Source organism: Sminthopsis crassicaudata, chromosome 1 (assembly GCF_048593235.1).
Source record: "Sminthopsis crassicaudata isolate SCR6 chromosome 1, ASM4859323v1, whole genome shotgun sequence".
NCBI classification, from domain to species: domain Eukaryota; kingdom Metazoa; phylum Chordata; class Mammalia; order Dasyuromorphia; family Dasyuridae; genus Sminthopsis; species Sminthopsis crassicaudata.
Window position 1 is genome coordinate 388,850,101 of NC_133617.1, and position 17,173 is coordinate 388,867,273.

A 17,173-nucleotide genomic window follows, 5' to 3' on the forward strand; every position below is an offset into this window, starting at 1 on the left:
TCAAGATGCTCCACCTCTCCCTCCCTCTCCCTAAGGTTCTCAGGGCTCATACAAGGCAGGGCCTGAGAGACAAGGAATAGCACAGCTAAGGTCCTGATTCTCAGTCCTGAGGCCCCCAGAGGAAAAGAATGTGCCTTAACCCCAGCCCTCTCCTTGCTTTCTCAGGTTTCAAAGGTCTCTTTGATTATGATGGACAGGAAGCGAAGGAAAAAAGATACAAGATACCAACTAGGATCCAGGAAGAAAGTTTAGGTTCAGAAAAGGAGGAACCAGGGTGACTGCATGGAAGCTGATGGTTTCCTACCTACTACTCCAAATCTCCCCCACTCTGGACCAGGCACCCCGATCCATGTCATGGATTTTTTCCTGCCCTTGCCCTCCTGGTCACACATGCACCTGGTCCAAGAATCCTACTCACACATCTTTCTCCAAGTTCAGTTCAGACATGTCCCTTACCCTAAGGCTTCTGGTCACCCCCCCACCTCAGCCCAGAGTCCTGCTTACACAAGGTACTCAACCCAGTCTGACCTGCATGCCTGCGCAGGGGGGACTCCTCGGAGGGGCTCTGGGAGGCTGGGCAGTAATCCCAGACCGAGCCATTTGGATGGACACACGGACACAGCTATCCCGCCGGGAGAGAGTACAAGTAAGCAACTTCCAGTCTCCAACTTCTGTCCCCAGTTGAGCACAGACAGCCTCTTATTTACCTCCTCCCCCGGCCCAGGGATCCTGGGGGACCCAGGGGACTGGGACAGGCAGGGCGGGGGCCAGACCCTTTGTCTGAGGACCGGCTGGGAAAGATAACGGCTGAAAGGGTGGAGGGGATGACTGAGTCACCTTTGAGGAACTGGGGGGCTCTGGAAGGGGCATCTGAGTCACTGGGGGGAGTGTGATAACTCAGGACGATGGGGCCTGAGTCACTTCAGGGGACTTGAGGGGGAGGGCATGGATTCACCTTTCTCACACAAGTCATCTATCCCAAGCTTGGTCTGGGAAACTCTCAAATCTTTAAGCCCAAAGAAGAACCAAACTGGTTACAAGGCAAAGGAAGAGACTGGGTAGTTCTAAGCATGGGCCTAGGTGTGTTCCTAGATAAAGGTCCAGGGAGGAGTTAGGGGGGAGGACAAAATAGTGAAGCATCAACTTCTGGGTGGACAATATATATCTCCTGTCTTGTCCCCACCCTTTACCATGGGGCCTTGTTAGGGTCATCTGGTCCAGCCCTTAGCACAAGCAGCCCAGAGGTATGGAAACTAGAATATACGGCCCCTCCCCGGGGCACCTTTTTCTGTTACTCTCTAAGAGCCAAGGGATTTTGTAGAAGGATATTTAAATATATTAAGCCATTCTCAGATATGGGCACAGCTACTCCCTCTTCTGAGTCTCAACTCTGTCAATTCTCCTCCCTCACAGTGGGATGGGTGTCAGCCCCAAACCCAGTCTATGGGGGACCCCCCCAGTGAGGGAATGAGTCCTGTCCTGTCCTCCTTGTCTCTGGCCATCCTCCCTTGAGGTCTGAATTTGGCCTAGAGTAAAGACAGAAAGGAAAGCACCTACTCCCTCTGGGGGTCTGGTCAACACTTCTGAGTCTGTATCTGTAAAATACTTGGGAAACTATGAAAACCTGACATTACAAAAAAACAAATCCAGGGAAACTTCAAATCCTGTCCTCAGGGATACCCCAATGGAGATAGAGGAAACTACTCCCCCACTTCCCATCTCCCCAGTTCAGTGAAACTGGAGGACTCCTCTCCCACGTATCAGATATGCTGATAAAGTAGGGAGGATCACTTTGACTTAAAAAGCATCTCCGCCCTTTCAAGTTGGGTGAACCCTCCCTTCCCTCTTCCTCCTCTACAGTCACTTCTTAGCCACATGATCTCAGGAAAGTCATTTAACTGCAACCCGCCTCAGTTTTCTCAACTGTAAAATGGGAATAATAATAACATACCTTCCAGAGTTGCTTATATTTAGAATAGTGCCTAGCACATAGCAGATACTTTAATAAATTCTTGTTTCCTTCCTTCCTCAGGAGCTTTTTTTTGGAGGGGAGCAGAGGAAGTGGGTGAGACCTCATCTAGTCTGGGAGCCTCTCTAGACTTAACAGAAATTACCCTACCATCTCCCATCCCTAGGCCTATATGTCATACACATCTTAAGGGAGAACCCCAGAACAGAATCCCTATCTTTAAGAGCCATCCCCAGCCCTGACTTTCCCCCCAGGTTACTGTGGACAAGAGATAACACCTCTCTCCCTCAACAAAGACAGCTTCCACTCTTCCCTCCCAGGCCAGAAAAGCCCCCTTGAAGGCAGAGAGAACACAAAACACTCGGTTGGACCCTGGATGTTCTTGGAGTATCCGAACCATTAACCATCCCAGCTTAATATGAGGTCTAGAGAAGTGGGACACTGCCAACTCATGAGTACCTAAGGAATAATAATTACTTATAAATTCTTGTGAAGAAATTACTATGTGTATATATATACAATATATGTGTGTAACTGTATATACACCCATATATATATATATGGTTTTTTTACTGATGAGTTTTGATCTTTCCTTTAGTTCTATCCTCCTTCCCCAGTCTAAAATACCTAGGCCATTGCTGGAATTTGCCCAGAGAGTAAAGAAAGCTAAATGAGAAAGAATCTGCTTAGCTCATCATCCCATTTTTCCTTGGATAGACAGGAGGCTAGCTATAGCTTTCTTTCCTCCTGCCCTCCCTATATGGGAGAGGTGACTAGAGGCTCAAAGAGATTTTCTGTCCTGGCCCCACCCAGAAAACAGGGCTAGAGTTAATATGATTTGGCCCTTCTTTGGGTCTGCTGTGACTTCTCCCAAATTATGTCTCAATTATAATCAGAAGATAGCAGGAAGGGTAAGGGAAATTAAAGGCAGCTTTGTCCCCCAGGACTAGAATGGGAGGGATCCTGCAACAACCTCTCCAATCCTGGTCCCAACAGTCCCCAGATTTTTGCCACTCTGTCTCTCTCACTGAAGATCTCTTCCTTATACCAGGATTTCTTCCAGAGGAAGATTAGACTATGGAAAAGAGCCTTCCAATAAAGCTAAAGACTCAGTCCTGAGAACCTGATTGGCTCTACCAAAGCCAGGACATAGCAGGGATCAATTGTAAAACCTTAAAATTATATATAGCTGGGCTGTGATAATGACAAAAGCAATTATCTCAGCCCTTAAAATCAATCCTGCTAGAGGCAAGTCCCTCAATACCTGCTCCAGTGATATCTAAAGGATAGAGCTAGACTGCTTGAGTCATTCCACTCCTGCTCCAGGCTCAGGACTGCCTATATAGCTCAAGGACCCCTCACTGGCCCACTCTTCAACAGGAAGGTGGACAATATCTCTGACCTGTGTCCTCATCTTTGTAGCAGTGGTAGGGATCAGGAGGACCTTTCCTTGGGGTGGCCTGACACTCCAGTCTAAGGAGCCCCACACCCAAAATCATTGTCCTGTCCCACCCCCTGATCCCAGGTTTCCTCCCCCAACACTTCCCCTACCTCTATCCAGCCCCAAGGCTTCTCCAAGAAGGGCAGAAGGACCCCATGCCTTTGTGCTGCACTAAAAATACTCAGGAGGAAGCACCCCCGCCCCATGGCTTCCTGAGACTTCAAATGACCCTGTGCCTCCTCACACAGCCCCAGCTGGCCCAAAGGGTGCTGCCCTCCTGGCAAGAACTCTGGAGCCTATAGATAAGGGCTGGACAGACTGGACTAGTGGATTTTTCCACAGGAAGGTGAACCCAGGAACATTTATGTCCAAATAAATTGAGAGCAGAGAGAGGTTATATTTCCCTCCTCCTTAAGGGCCCAGGACCTAGTTGGGGTCATGTGCCTTATGAGGGGGAGCCAGCCTTAGCCTCTGGGATTAGGAAGTGAATAATCCTAAAATAGCCTTTTCAATCCAGGTCCCAATAGTCCCCAGACTTTTGCCACTCTGTCCCTCTCACTAATGATCTTCCTTACACCAGGATTTCTTTCAGAGGGAGATTGGACTATGGAAAAGTTTGGAAAACTTGGACTTCCCATTTTGCCTCTCTCAGTCATCTAATGGGTAATTTGGGATAAATCACTCTCTCTTTCTTAAAGTCCAGTTTCTTTCCCTATGAAGTGACTGGACTCAAGTGTGTCCAAATTCTTTTTCAACTCTAAAGCTTTAAATTCTCCATATTCCTATCTTGAAGCAACTAACCCCTATGCCCAATTATGATGTGGGGAAACAACAGAGAAAAGTTCTGACCTAGGTGAGTGGATGTAGTCTCAAGAAAGAGACAAGAGGAGCAAATCCAAGTTCTGTCATTAAGGAACTCAAAATCTATGGTGGGGAGGACATAGGACTCTCATAGGGACTGGTGAAACAGGAGATTGTATGAAAATTTTGGTGGCTCTAGAATTCGGGATGGGGGTCAGAGGGATCAGAGAAGGCTTCATAGAAGAAATGAGGTTTGGGGAGGGTTTGACTAAGTAGAAAGGCAAAAGGGCTTTACTTGAAGGAATGATGTGAGCCTAGAATGTTGGGGGAAGAGAAAGAGGGGGCTTTGAGGAATCAAGCGTGGCTGGAACAAAAAAACCTAGGAGTTGGGAAAAGTTCTGAAGTGGGGACACTTAACAATGCAGGGGAGAGGTTCTATCTAGCAAACATGTCTCCCACCCATGGCATAATCAAGAATCCATCTTCAGTCAGGCTTACCCCCACTGACACACACATACATAAATAGCTCTTTATTATCTGCCTTCCTGAACTCAGTAAAGACAAAATCCTTTCCTCCTGGCTTGAGTCCAAGCAGGAAGAAAGAAGAGAAGAAGCTAGAGAAGGCATGTTTAAGAGAAAGCACCAGGGAGACCCTCACCTGACAGCCAGGTATGGTCAGCTGGGGAGGAAGAAGGTGCCCAGGGAAGATATCAAGATCCCTTTAAAGCAGGGAAATCAGTGCCCTGGCTCCAGGAGGGTGCGCCTAGGGTGGGGCCCCAGGAAGCTGGGGCCTGGCTTCCTGAAAGTTTGTTATGGCCTGCCCTGGGAGGTCTTTCATCTCACAATGGAGGGGGGAGTTTCCTTCAAAGTCCTGACCCCCTTCCTTGAACAATGAAGACCAGGAAAGGCAACTAGAGGAACTAGGGGCAGCGGAGAACACAGTCCACCTGCCTCAAGATGACTTCCCTGACTGAGCCCAGATCTGATCCACAGCTGGATCCTAGCCCCCAACTGCAGACCATTGGCAGAATGCAAACTTTCAGACCCCCATCCCTTCTGGATCTGGTCCTTAATCTCTTTTGGGTCAAAGATACTTTTGGCCAGGTTCAATGAAGCTTAGAGACTGCTCAGATTACAAATTACTTCATCTTAATTATGTTGAAATATAGTTATCAAACAAGGTTTTGCAAGGGTGAATGTTGAAAACTATCTTTGTATTTTGAAAATAAAAAAGCTATTATTAAAATTTTAAAAAAGAAATATAGTTATCAAAATAGTTATCAAAAGTTCCAAGTTCACAAGTCCCTTAACCCCACTGAAATCCATCCATGGACTCTGGAGATAGTGAGCTCCAGGTTAAGAACCTTTAGTCTAATAGAAAATACCATCCTCATCCAAGAGAGAACTATGGAGACTGAATGTGGATCAAAGAATAGTATTTTTTGCCTTTGTTTGTTTTTTCTTTCTCATGCTTTTTCCGGTTTGGTCTGATTTTTCTTGCACAACATGACAAATATGGAAATATGTTTAAAAGGATTACATATATTTAACCTACATCAGATTGCTTGCTGTCTTGGGGAGGGGGAGGGGAGAAAAATTTGGAACACTGTGTGTTACAAAAATGAATGTTGGTGCTTAAGATATATTGGATTACTTGCCATCTAAGGCAGGGAGGGAATTTGGAACACAAGATTTTGCAAGGATCAATGTTGAAAAATTATCCGTGCATGTGTTTTGAAAATAAAAAGATTCAATAAAAATTGAATGCTGAAAACTATATGTGCACTTGGAAAAGTAAAATACCATTGAAAGTTTTTTTTTCAAGGAACTTCAGGCCTAGAACCATGACTTTCCCCCTCCTCCTCAGCTTTAGCTACATCAGGAGCCCAAGTCTGAGACTCATTCAGCTGGGGGAGGATAGTACACTGGACTGGGGGTGGGGATGAGGGGGTAATCACTCTGCCCAGAGTGTGCCCGAGGAATGCTCCCTCCTTACAGGGAGTACGGGTATAAGAACGTGTAGACCAGCTCAGCTCCTCGCAGTACACACTGCCCCCAGTACCCTTAAGGATCACCAGCTCTCACATGCCCACAATCCGTCCACACATAGACCCGCTATGAGTATCCTCCCACCCCTCCCACCCCCTGCATTCTTCTCCCACCCCCATGCGGCAGCCACTGCTCTAGGGGCCAAGGCAGCTTCTGCTGACATTTGTCCTTGTGTGTTTGTTGCAGAAGGATGGGGGTGGGAGGACAGCTCCAGCATTAGGCTTGGCAGCTCCCAATGGAGAGGGAGCTGCCCAGCTCAGCAGGGACTGAGAAAGCCCAGAGAGAGCCTGCTAGCCCCAGCAGACTTGGCACTCTCTGGAGAGAGGATCAGAGGGTTTTAAAACTAAGCCTTAGAAATCACAGGCTCCAGATCTCTTTATTTTGTACAGTAAGAAACTGAGGCCCAGAGATTTGACGCAAAGGTTAAAACAGGAAGAGTTGGGATTCCAATCCAGATCTCCTGAATCCAAGCCCAATATTCTTACTACTACATCATCCCCCGGCAGAAACAGGAGCTTCTAAGGACAGAGACTAGGCCAGCTGAAGGGGGCTAAAACATCACAGACCACTCCACTAGTTTTGTGCTTACCTTCTGGCTGCTGAAGCTGCTTCCCATAGCCTTTGGGAGCCGGGTCTCTGGCTGGGGCTCCCACAAGTTGCCATTATCCCGGGGGGATGTGGGAGCTGAAGGCAGAACCCCATGGTGAGCCATCTCCTCTGTGCAAGTCAGGTGCAGGCTGGCCAGATATTCGTCTGTCTCCTTGTCCACCACCAGGAGTCGGGTCTCACCCTCTACAGCCTTGATCCTCTGTACCACCTGAGGGAGGGGAGAGGTAGGTTAAAGTTCAGGTTAAAGGCCCTTCACCAGCCTAAAAGCCCAGCTGGCCATCGGCCCAGTCCAGGAAATGGCTAGAATCTGAGCAGATGAGCATATGGATAATCATTATTCACACCTTGCCCAGCTCCTAGGACAGAGAAGATAGGTGAGGATTCCTGCCTGGCCATGACTGGCTCTACTGCCTATGCCCTGCCTATGAGGACTGAGGATGGCTCTCTTTGTCATTTCCCCCTCCTCCTGGCTAGGCCAGCCCCCCACTCCCACACTATGAAATCTCCCTGCCCTCCCAGAGCACTGGAAAGAATGGAGGCTGGAAGCCAGTGACCAGAAGCAGCTTTAAGGAGAGAAGGGTGCAGAGACTTGCATGTTCTGCTCACCTAGTCCATGCCCCATCCAGGAATCTGGTTCCCTCCCCCAAGTAATCAAGTCTATCCCCTGAACTCAGGTCCAAGTACTTTAGTTCACAAACTCCCCTACCTCTCCCAAAAATATATAGTGTGTTAAAAAAAAAAAAAAAAAAAAAAAGAGTACCAGACTGGGTGCAAAAAAACTTGGTTCACATCATCAGGTACTTACTATCTGTGTAACCTTATCTAAGACAAATCTCTCTCTGCCTCAGTTTCTTTAGTCTGTAAAATGGGACTGGATGATATCTAAGATTCCTTCTTCCTTTAAATCCTATGATCCATTTGATTCCTCCCTCTAGGGATCAGAAAAACCTCAAAAGACCCAGACTTGACTGTCCCAGTGTAATCAGCTCTGGGCTGTATTCCCCTGAGATCCCCTGAAGCAGTCCCCAAATGCTTCTGGAGGAATTTCATAATCCATCCAGGTCTCTCCTTTTTTCCCTTGGGTCTATCAGAACTTATCCCATCATCCCTTTCCTCTGAATGTTCTAAGACTTAGCATAATGACTGGCACATAGTAGTCACTTAATAAATGCTTGTTGAAAGATTGTGATGATCAACTGTGATGGACTTGGCTCTTTTCAACAATGCGGTGATTCAAGGCAATTCCAATAGACTTGTGATGGAGCCATACACATCCAGAGAGAGAATCATGAAGACTGAATGTGGATCAAAGCATAGTATTTTCTTTTTTTTTTATTTATTGTTTACTCATTTTTTCCCTTTCATGTATTTTTTCCCTTTTGATCTTTTTTTTTTTGTTTGTTTGTTTAGCACGACAAAAATGAAAATATATTTAGAAGAAATGTACACATTTAACCTATTTCAGATTGCTGTTTTGAGGAGGGAAGAGAGGGAAAGGAGGAGAAAAATCTGGAAGACAAGGTTTTGTGAAGGTGAATGTTGAAAACTACTTTTGCATGTATTTGGGAAAAATAAAATACCATTAAAAGTGAAAAAAAAATGCTTGATTGAATAACTAATCCCACCTAATTTGACCCCTTTTATCCTAATCTGCCTTCCCCTCAGATTTCTCCTTAGATTTCTTTTCCTCTAGAAAGCATATGGGAAGACAGCCTAGTATGGTGAAAAGAGACATAAGACCCTGTTTCAAAATTCACTTGTCACTTATAGCTCTGTGACCAGGTATTTGCATTCTCTGGCCCAGAGTTTTCTCATTGGTTGCAAAGTACTTTATAGATCTCATTTGATCTTTACAACCACCAGTAAGATAGGTGCTGCCTAATATCACTCCCAATTTACATTTGAAGCAACTAAAACTGAGAGACTGAGAAGGATTCAAATTCATCCTGGCTCCAATCATGTCTAATACTCTAATCTGTGACATCTAGGTTTTCGTCTACTTCTTATCCTATGATCGTTCTCCACAGGGTGAGAATGGATGCTTTAGTATAAAAATATTCCTGGAGCAGGTACATGGTGCAGTGGATAGAGCACATATCCTAGAGTCAATAAGGCCTGAGTTCAAATTCAGCCTCAGTCACTGTGTGATTCTGGGCAAGTAACTTAACTCTGTCTCAAAAAAAAACAAAAAAAACAAAACTTGTTCCTACAGCCAGAACAACTGAAGATTATTGGCCAGTTCTGAAACATTCACTCAGTTTCATCAACTAGGCAAGGCTTGGTGAAAAGGAAATCAGGCTGGAAAAATGAAAGCTTGTGCCTTTAAAAATAAAATGCCCTAATCTTAGGGGCAGCAAGGTAGCACACCAGCCCTGAAGTCAGGAGGACCTGAGTTCAAATCTGTTCTCAGACACTTAACACTCCCTAGCTGTATGACCCTGGGAAAGTCACTTAACCCCAATTGCCTCAGCAAAAAGAAACAAACCAAAAAATGCCCTAATCTTTTTTGCCCTGATCTATACCAGAAATCTCAGTGCCATATAGTAGAGATTGGACAAGATGAAGTAAACCAAGGAGTTTATCCACATTCACACAATCTTTGGAGCCAGACAAGGCAAATCCACACTTTTGACCCTTTCTTTGGGAGCAGGGAACAGGTACTCAAGCTTCTCTTCCTCCAAATACACATAATTGTGCATGCATACAAGCATACATGCACACATGTTTGATGGGTTCCTTCCTTTGCCACGCATGCCTGCTGCATGCTGGACCCAAATTTCAAGGTTAGGCAGAGAAGAACAGAACGTTGTGTTCTGTCCCTAGATTGAGCTCCCAATCTAGTAATAATAACAATACAACTTAGGTGACATACAACTGTAGTAAGTCAGAGCTCTCAATAGAGTAGCTCCTCATACTATCTATCCCCCTATGAGGAAAGCAAGGCAAGGATTATAATATCCATTTTAAAGTAGACAACTAGAGGGTCCAAATAGGCATGATACCTGGCCAAGCACACACAAAGAGTCAATGGTGTTGTTGAAGCCAGAGCACAGGTCCCTTGGCTGGGTGCCTAGCCAGCCCAGAGTAAATAAGTACATCATGAGGAAGAATATAAAAACTCGAAAGAGCAGGAACATTAGCTAACATTTATATAGTACTTAAAGTTCTGCAAAAATGTTTTAATGTTAACTCATTTGTTCAGAACAACAACCCTGAGAGGGAAGTATTACTTTTATGCTTATGTTTACAAATTAAGAAATTGAGACACCAAGCTTTGCTCAGTCACATTGCTAACAAGTATGCAAGATAATATTCAAATGGGGGTCTTCCTGACTCTCAGTCCCATGCTCTAGCAGTTGTATGCCAACTAGCTGCCTCTACATGCTAAGACCAGTATTTTCCTTTTAAAAGCCCAAGCTTGCATTCTCTCAGCCTAATTTCCTTTTGACCACGCCTTATTTCTTTCTTTCCTTATCCAGTAGATGAAACTGTCTTTCTTTAAATGTCTCTATGTGTCATTCTTTACAATTACAATTTTTAATTCTTTACAGTTATCTTATGTGATCTTCACAACAACGCTATGGTAGATACTATTATCATGTCCATTTTACAGATGATGAAATTGAGACAAACAGAGGTTAAGTGACTTGTCTAACATCAATCACAAAGCCAGTGTCTAAGGCTGGATTTCAACTCAGGTCTACCTCTATCCACTACATCTGAATGATCCAGAGATCCTTCATGACTCTGTGGGAATAACAGAACAACAATATATACATCGTTGTATACAAAGGAATAAGGACAGAGACAAATCTGCATATCTATGTGAAGGTGTGGAAGAGTATGAGTGTATGGGGTGCATTTAGGGTGAGATGAGATAGTGAGGAATGAGAATTCATGTCCCAGTAGGATGTCGCCCAGAGTGTATAATTGAACACTGGGGTCTTTGTGGGATACAAGGTGAATGAAGTAACCTGGAGGGAAGTCCCCAGTAGAGTGTATCTGTTCTTGACCCTTTTCTGTTCAATAGATTGTATCAATAACTGGAACAAAAGCATGGATGGCACACTTAGCACAGCCAGGAGAGATAGACAATCTACTGCATAACAAATAGAGGGATAGGATAGAGCAATAAGCTTACATCGAATTAAGTGAAATGGAATGGACATAAATAGAAGGGCTGAAAACCAGATTTATAAAACTACTCTAACACAGAATGGAAGGACCATGATTAAATAAGTCATGTGGGAAAAGATCTGGAGGTTTCAGGGGACAAATTCATTATGGGTCAACAATGATGAGGCATGGGGACCAGAAAAGCCAATATGATCACCCATCCCCAAATTGTCAGGTAGGAGAAGAAAGAGATTGGCTGTGCTTGGCCCCAGAGGGCAGAAATAGGATCATAAGGCAGATCAGGCCTAGATGTGAGTTGAAGCTTCCTAACAATAGAGTGCTCACTCTGTCTCTGTTTCTCTCTGTCTCTCTGTGTGTACCTCTCTGCATATCTCTCCGGATCTCTCTCTCTTTTGTGTGTGTGTGTGTGTGTGTGTGTGTGTGTGTGTGTGTGTGTGTGTGTGTGTGTGTAGGTGTGTGTGTATCTTTGTCCAAGTCAGGTGACTTCCTCAGGGTCACACTGCCAGTAAGTAGGTTGAGTTTGCACAAATGAGGTTGCATTTGACCTTAGATCCTCCTGAGTTCAGAGCCAGTGTTCAACCCACCCCACCACCTAACTGCCCCAATTAGAGCTATATGAACCGTAGAATGAGCTAACCCAGAAGATAGCAAGCTTCCCATGAATACCAAAGATGTTCAGACAGAGGCTGGATGGCCACTCATTGCAGAGGGGATTCTTGTTAAAGTATAGTGAACGTCTTTCCAGCATTAAGTACTTCTGTAAGTGTATTTTGGTATACACAACTGAATGAGTGTGCAACTGTATTAAGGTGAAGGGTGAATATTTGTGCCTGGAGAAGAATGGTAGTGCAAATGTGCGTGTATGTTTGAGGAAGATGATGCCACAACACATATACTCACTCTTAGCACCTCCTGAATATTCACTCACTAATTTTCCAAAGCAGACATTTAGAGAGGAACAGGGAACAAAGAAACTAGATCCTTCCTCACTGCCTGCTCTAGGAGACCTGAGCATTAAACCCATTTCAGACACTTACTATATGATTTTCCTTGGGCAACTTACCCTCCCTGGATCTCAGTTCCCTCATCTGTAAAATGGGGATTGTAAGTGGTCATGTGTGACATTAGCTGGGGCTCTTGGACAATAAAGCTGGATTGACCAGGGTGAGGGGATCCAGCTCATAGACCCTCCTAAGAAAAGATAAATGATAATAAGGAATCAGGACCTAGAGAAGCACTGGTAGAGAATAGGTGCCTATCATATATTTGGGGCTGATGAAATATTAAGCCAGTATTTAACAAAGGTCTAAACCCAGCACAAGGTATATGGAGGATTCCTCTCTGGCTACTGAAAGTATGCTCACAGAGGTATCATTCATGATACACTAGAAGGACTATTGATACTTCGATCTGAATTCAAATCTTAACTGCTTACTAGCTGTGTGACCTTCCTAAGACTTCATTTTTCTCATCTATAAAATAAAGGGGTTAGACTAGATGGCCTCTGGGTCTCTTTAAACTCTAGAGATATGATTCTATTAAGAATCCAAAACAAACCTCATGAGTATGAATGGATACCTACTCCTACACAAACACATAGACACACACACACACATACACACATACATATCATGTAGAACCTATGTGGTCCCAGACCAAATACTAGTTTGCTATACAGAGCCTCATCCTGGGGCAGGTTCCATGGCAATCAATCAATAAACTTTTAGTAAGTGCCTACAATGGGCCAGGAACATGAGCTAAAATATACCCTATTGTTCCAGAAAATGGATTGGGAGCATACTTCAACTCTCTGCTTCCCTATACTCAGTCCTGTCTGCCTTTCCTAAAGGGGCTTGAATAAGAGTTCTGGCTCCGGCTCTTGGAGACAATCTCCAAATCTATTTCAGATATTTACTGATATTACTTCCTTTGAGCAATTTATCAATCTCTAGACCTCATTTTTCTCATCTGTAAAATGAGGGTAGTATGTGACTAATTTCCATAAAAATAAATGATATTAAAGCTACATTAATTCAAAGGTCCATAATTTCATCAGTATAAGTGCTCCCTCCACTAACAAAGATTACAATTCCTACATATTTTAAGATAGTCTTTATTTTAAAGGTCACTATGGCTGAAAAATTCACTCTGCAGCCAACCTGCTCACCAGCTTTAGCAAAGCCAAAACTGATCCTTAGAAGAAAGACAAGTAGTCCATTGCCAGGCTGTATTCAAAGTTTTCTCAGCTTGGCAGAACCTGCCAAAACTTGCATTCTGTTAGCATAACCCCAGAGAACTCCAGGGCACCTCCATACCACAATAAGCCTTCGGGGGAGGAAAATAATTAATGCTTCAAAGATCTGTAATTTTGTTATTATGAGTAGACCTTCTGGCTGACGAAGGTTCCCAATCTTTCTGCCCCTTAGTAAATGGTTTGAGAGTTGCTAAGGCAACTAGTCAGCGAGAGGTATGATGGATAAATTGAGGGGGCTGGAGTCAGGAAGACCTCAATTCAAGTTCTCCTTCAGAAACTTACTAACTGTGGGACTCTGTCGGTTTCCTCATCTGTAACATGAGGATAATAATAGCACTTACCTCCCAGGGTTATTGGGAAGATCAAATGATATAATAATAGTAAAACACCTGGCACATAGAAAGTTTTATATAATTGTTAATATTTTTATTATAAAATTCATCACCCTGTGGCTAGCCTGGGAATGAGAGGTATGCGCATTTTATAACAGGGAAATTGAGGTCCAGGCACAGAATGGTTAATTAGCTTTAAGCAAATCATGTAACCATTCTGACTAGTCCTCTGCATCTATATCTGTAAAATAAAGTAATTGGGATACATCAAGGGTTCTTAACTAAGGGTCTCTGAACATGTATGTCTATGCGTATGGGTATGTATCTATATGTATGTATGTATTCACATGTATGCACATATATTTGTGGGTCTATGTATATTTGTGTTGCACTTATATGTATGTATGTGCTTTTGTTAACTGAATTTGAATTTGGATTCCTTTGTAATCACATTTATTTCAGCATTTAAAAACATCATTCTGAGAAGAAGTCCGTTTATAATAAACTTCACTGGACTGCTGAAGGAGTCCTCAATACAAAAAAAAAAAAAAAAAGGAAACTACTGACTAGATGGCCTCTAAGTCCTTTTCCAAAACTTAATTCCCAGAGTCACAGAATTTCAGAGTTGGAAGGAATCCCATCAGGCATGTAATCCAACTCTATACTAGAGAAAAAAGTGCATACTGGACAAGTAAGCACCTAAGCTTTGTTTAAAGACCTCCACCAAGAGGCAGCCTACTAGCTTCAGAATCAGTCTATTCCATTTTGCCATAGTTCTTTAGTCATACAGCTTTTCTTTATGTCAAGTTTAATTTTGCTTCTCTAAAATCTGCTTCTGCAGCTTCTACCCATTACCCTGGTTTTTTTTTAGTCAGTCATTCCAATAATTCTTCCATATGACAGTCTTTCAAGTACTTGAAGGGGGCTCCTTTCCTGATCCCCCAGTCTTCTCTTCTCCAAGTTAAATAGCCCTAGTTGTTTCATCAATTCTTTGATCCTATAAGGCAAGACCCTTACCCAACCTTTCCTCCCTTAGGACTGATGGAGAGAGACAGAACCAACCCCACCTCTGCCCTGCATAAGATTGCTGCAGTTTGCCAAGGCAGAGGAAGCAAAAGTATAAGGCCCCAGCTGCAGTCCCAGGATGTGTATCTGGAGGTGGCTCTGGAGCTTAAGATTAGACTATGATATACTTTCTCACATGTATATTGAGATGCACACACACACATACACACACACAGAGAAAGGAAAAACTAAGAGAAGAACTTGCATTTCTTTAGCATACAAAATATTTCCTCATAACATATCTGTGAGGCCAGAAGTCCTAACATCATCATCCCCATTTTACAGATAAACAGGGAGATTAAATGTTTACCCAAGGTCACACAGTTAGTAAATAACAGAACACGAGCTCAAACCTAGATCTTCTTGAATCCATATCCAGTATTCATATATCCATATGTTCTCTTTCAAAAATACACACACAGATAAAAACACATACACATAGGAAACACAGTCAATGCAGAATTGTACCCCTCCCTTATCAATGAGTCATGGTGCTAGGGAAGTCAAGAACTGTCCTCTTCCAACAGAGTCAGCCTGCAGGACAAGGACCTCTACCTTCAAGACCCAGTGAGAGGGGCTCTCCTGATCCCTGACCCTTTTCCTCATAGAGGGAGATTTTCCCAGGAGGTACAAGTGAGAGCTGTGAGCTGCCTAACAGAGAACAGCAATGTCTTTCTCGTGTTCAAGTCTCTGACACCCAAACACAAAGTATACATAGACAAAAAAAATCTCACACAGTCACCTATAGATAGTGTCAATTATACATGTCACATCACACACACACAGATCTACAGTGTCACACAGTGCCATATACAATGTAACATACTTCCACAGGGTTACATAGATCTAGTGTCCTGCAGTATATGCATATATGGTATCCCATACAGTGTGTGTAATATATACATACATATATATGGTACAAGATACTCTCACACAAAGTCACACATATAATCACACATGTGTCACACAATGATACAGTTCATACACAGCTAACTACGCACAGTCACATGGATACAATATGTAGTTACAGCTACACAGTGTCACAATCATATATGGCTACACTGTCACATATGGCTACACATAGTGTCATCTGGACACAATATCATACAGTATCAATTATAGACAGATCCAGGAATCCATCTTCAAAATAGTGAGCCACACAATCACACGGGGCTACCTAGCTACATGTACTGTGTCATGCTCCCCACTCCACACAATTTCCCAGTGCTCCCTTCCACACCTCCACACAGACTCATAATATCCCACAGTAATTTAGGCACAGGGCCACACACAAATACTATCACAGAGCATCAGAATATAATCAGTGACATACAGGCACACAACATCACACATTATTACAGCTGGTGGTCACAGTGTCCCTCATACCAGAGTAGTTCAGTCACACAGGCACACGGTAGCACTGTCCCCCGCCACCCTCGGACCTCCGTGCCTGTCACACACACCATCGCGGGCACACGCACACCCATTCAATCTCGGGCCCACCTGGAGGTGCGTCTCCTTCTCCACGTTGACCCCATTCACCTCCACCAGCCGGTCTCCAGCGCGCAGCGCTGCCGCCTCCGCCGGGGAGCCCGGCTCCACCTTGCGAATGAATTGGCCACTTTTGCCCTTCTCTCCGTGCAGGTGGAAACCGTAGCCCTGCTCGCCCTTGATCATCCGGCACAGCCGGGGCCGCAGTTGGTCCTTGGCCATGGCGCCGCCGCTGGGGGCGCGAGCTCTGGGGAGTGGAGGGGGCGGGGACGGCTACGAGGAACCCCAAGCCAAGGAGTACAGGACTCGGGGGTCCCGGGTCCCGGGACTGGAGAGTTAAGGAAAGGGTTGCAAGGCCAGTGGGGATTTGGGCCCTAGAGGGGCGGAGGATGCGGGACAGGGGAACAGAAGTGAGGTAAAGGATTAGAGCTGGAAGAGAGGGAGGAGGGAGGGCTGAGGGGATGGCGGGCGCAAGGCTGAGGGATCCGGGTGATGGAACTCAGGAGTGCTGTGCGGAGGGGTTCGGTTGCTGGAGATCGGGGTGCACCGCGAAGCAAGGCAGAGAGGTGCAGAACTTGGGGGATCCGGGAAGTCCGGGCCGCAGTTCAACTAGTGTAGGGGAAGCGGGCTGGGGAGCAGGGACGCTGGGCTCCCAGGGACCGTCGTCGGGAGTCTTTCAGAGGCTGGACTGGACGTTGCACCGGGCCGGGAAACGACTGGGACCGGGGGCAGGGGCCTCTACAGTCATGCTGGGCCAGGCTCTAGATTCGGGCCGGACAAAGCTGAATTGGACCAGACTCGAGGCTGCGATTTCTGCCGCCCCAAGGACGGGTCCAGGCTGGGGTTGGGGTTGAAGCTGGAGGCTGCTGAGACCAAGCGGCAGTGGTGGCTAAGCTAAGCTCCCGCTCCGGCTCCGGCTCGGGCTCGGGCTCCGGCTAGGGCTCGAGCTCGGGCTCAGGCTTGGGCTCCTGCTCGGCGCCGCCCCCGCCCCGCCCTCGTCCTCCACCCCCTCCCTTTCCTTCTGC

General features: G+C 45.2%; 1 protein-coding gene across 2 annotated transcripts in view; it reads right to left on the minus strand.

Annotated features, from left to right (window-relative positions):
- NHERF2 (NHERF family PDZ scaffold protein 2) overlaps positions 1-17,173 on the minus strand; it is a 33,200-nt gene extending 16,027 nt beyond the window's left edge. For both annotated transcript variants that reach the window (XM_074279542.1, XM_074279540.1), the window contains exons 1-2: positions 16,161-17,173; positions 6,850-7,077 (exon numbers count right to left, since the gene is read on the minus strand). In XM_074279542.1, the coding sequence (XP_074135643.1) occupies positions 6,850-7,077; positions 16,161-16,370 (438 nt within the window). In that variant the 5' untranslated portion in view covers positions 16,371-17,173. The remainder of the gene's footprint in view (positions 1-6,849; positions 7,078-16,160) is intronic.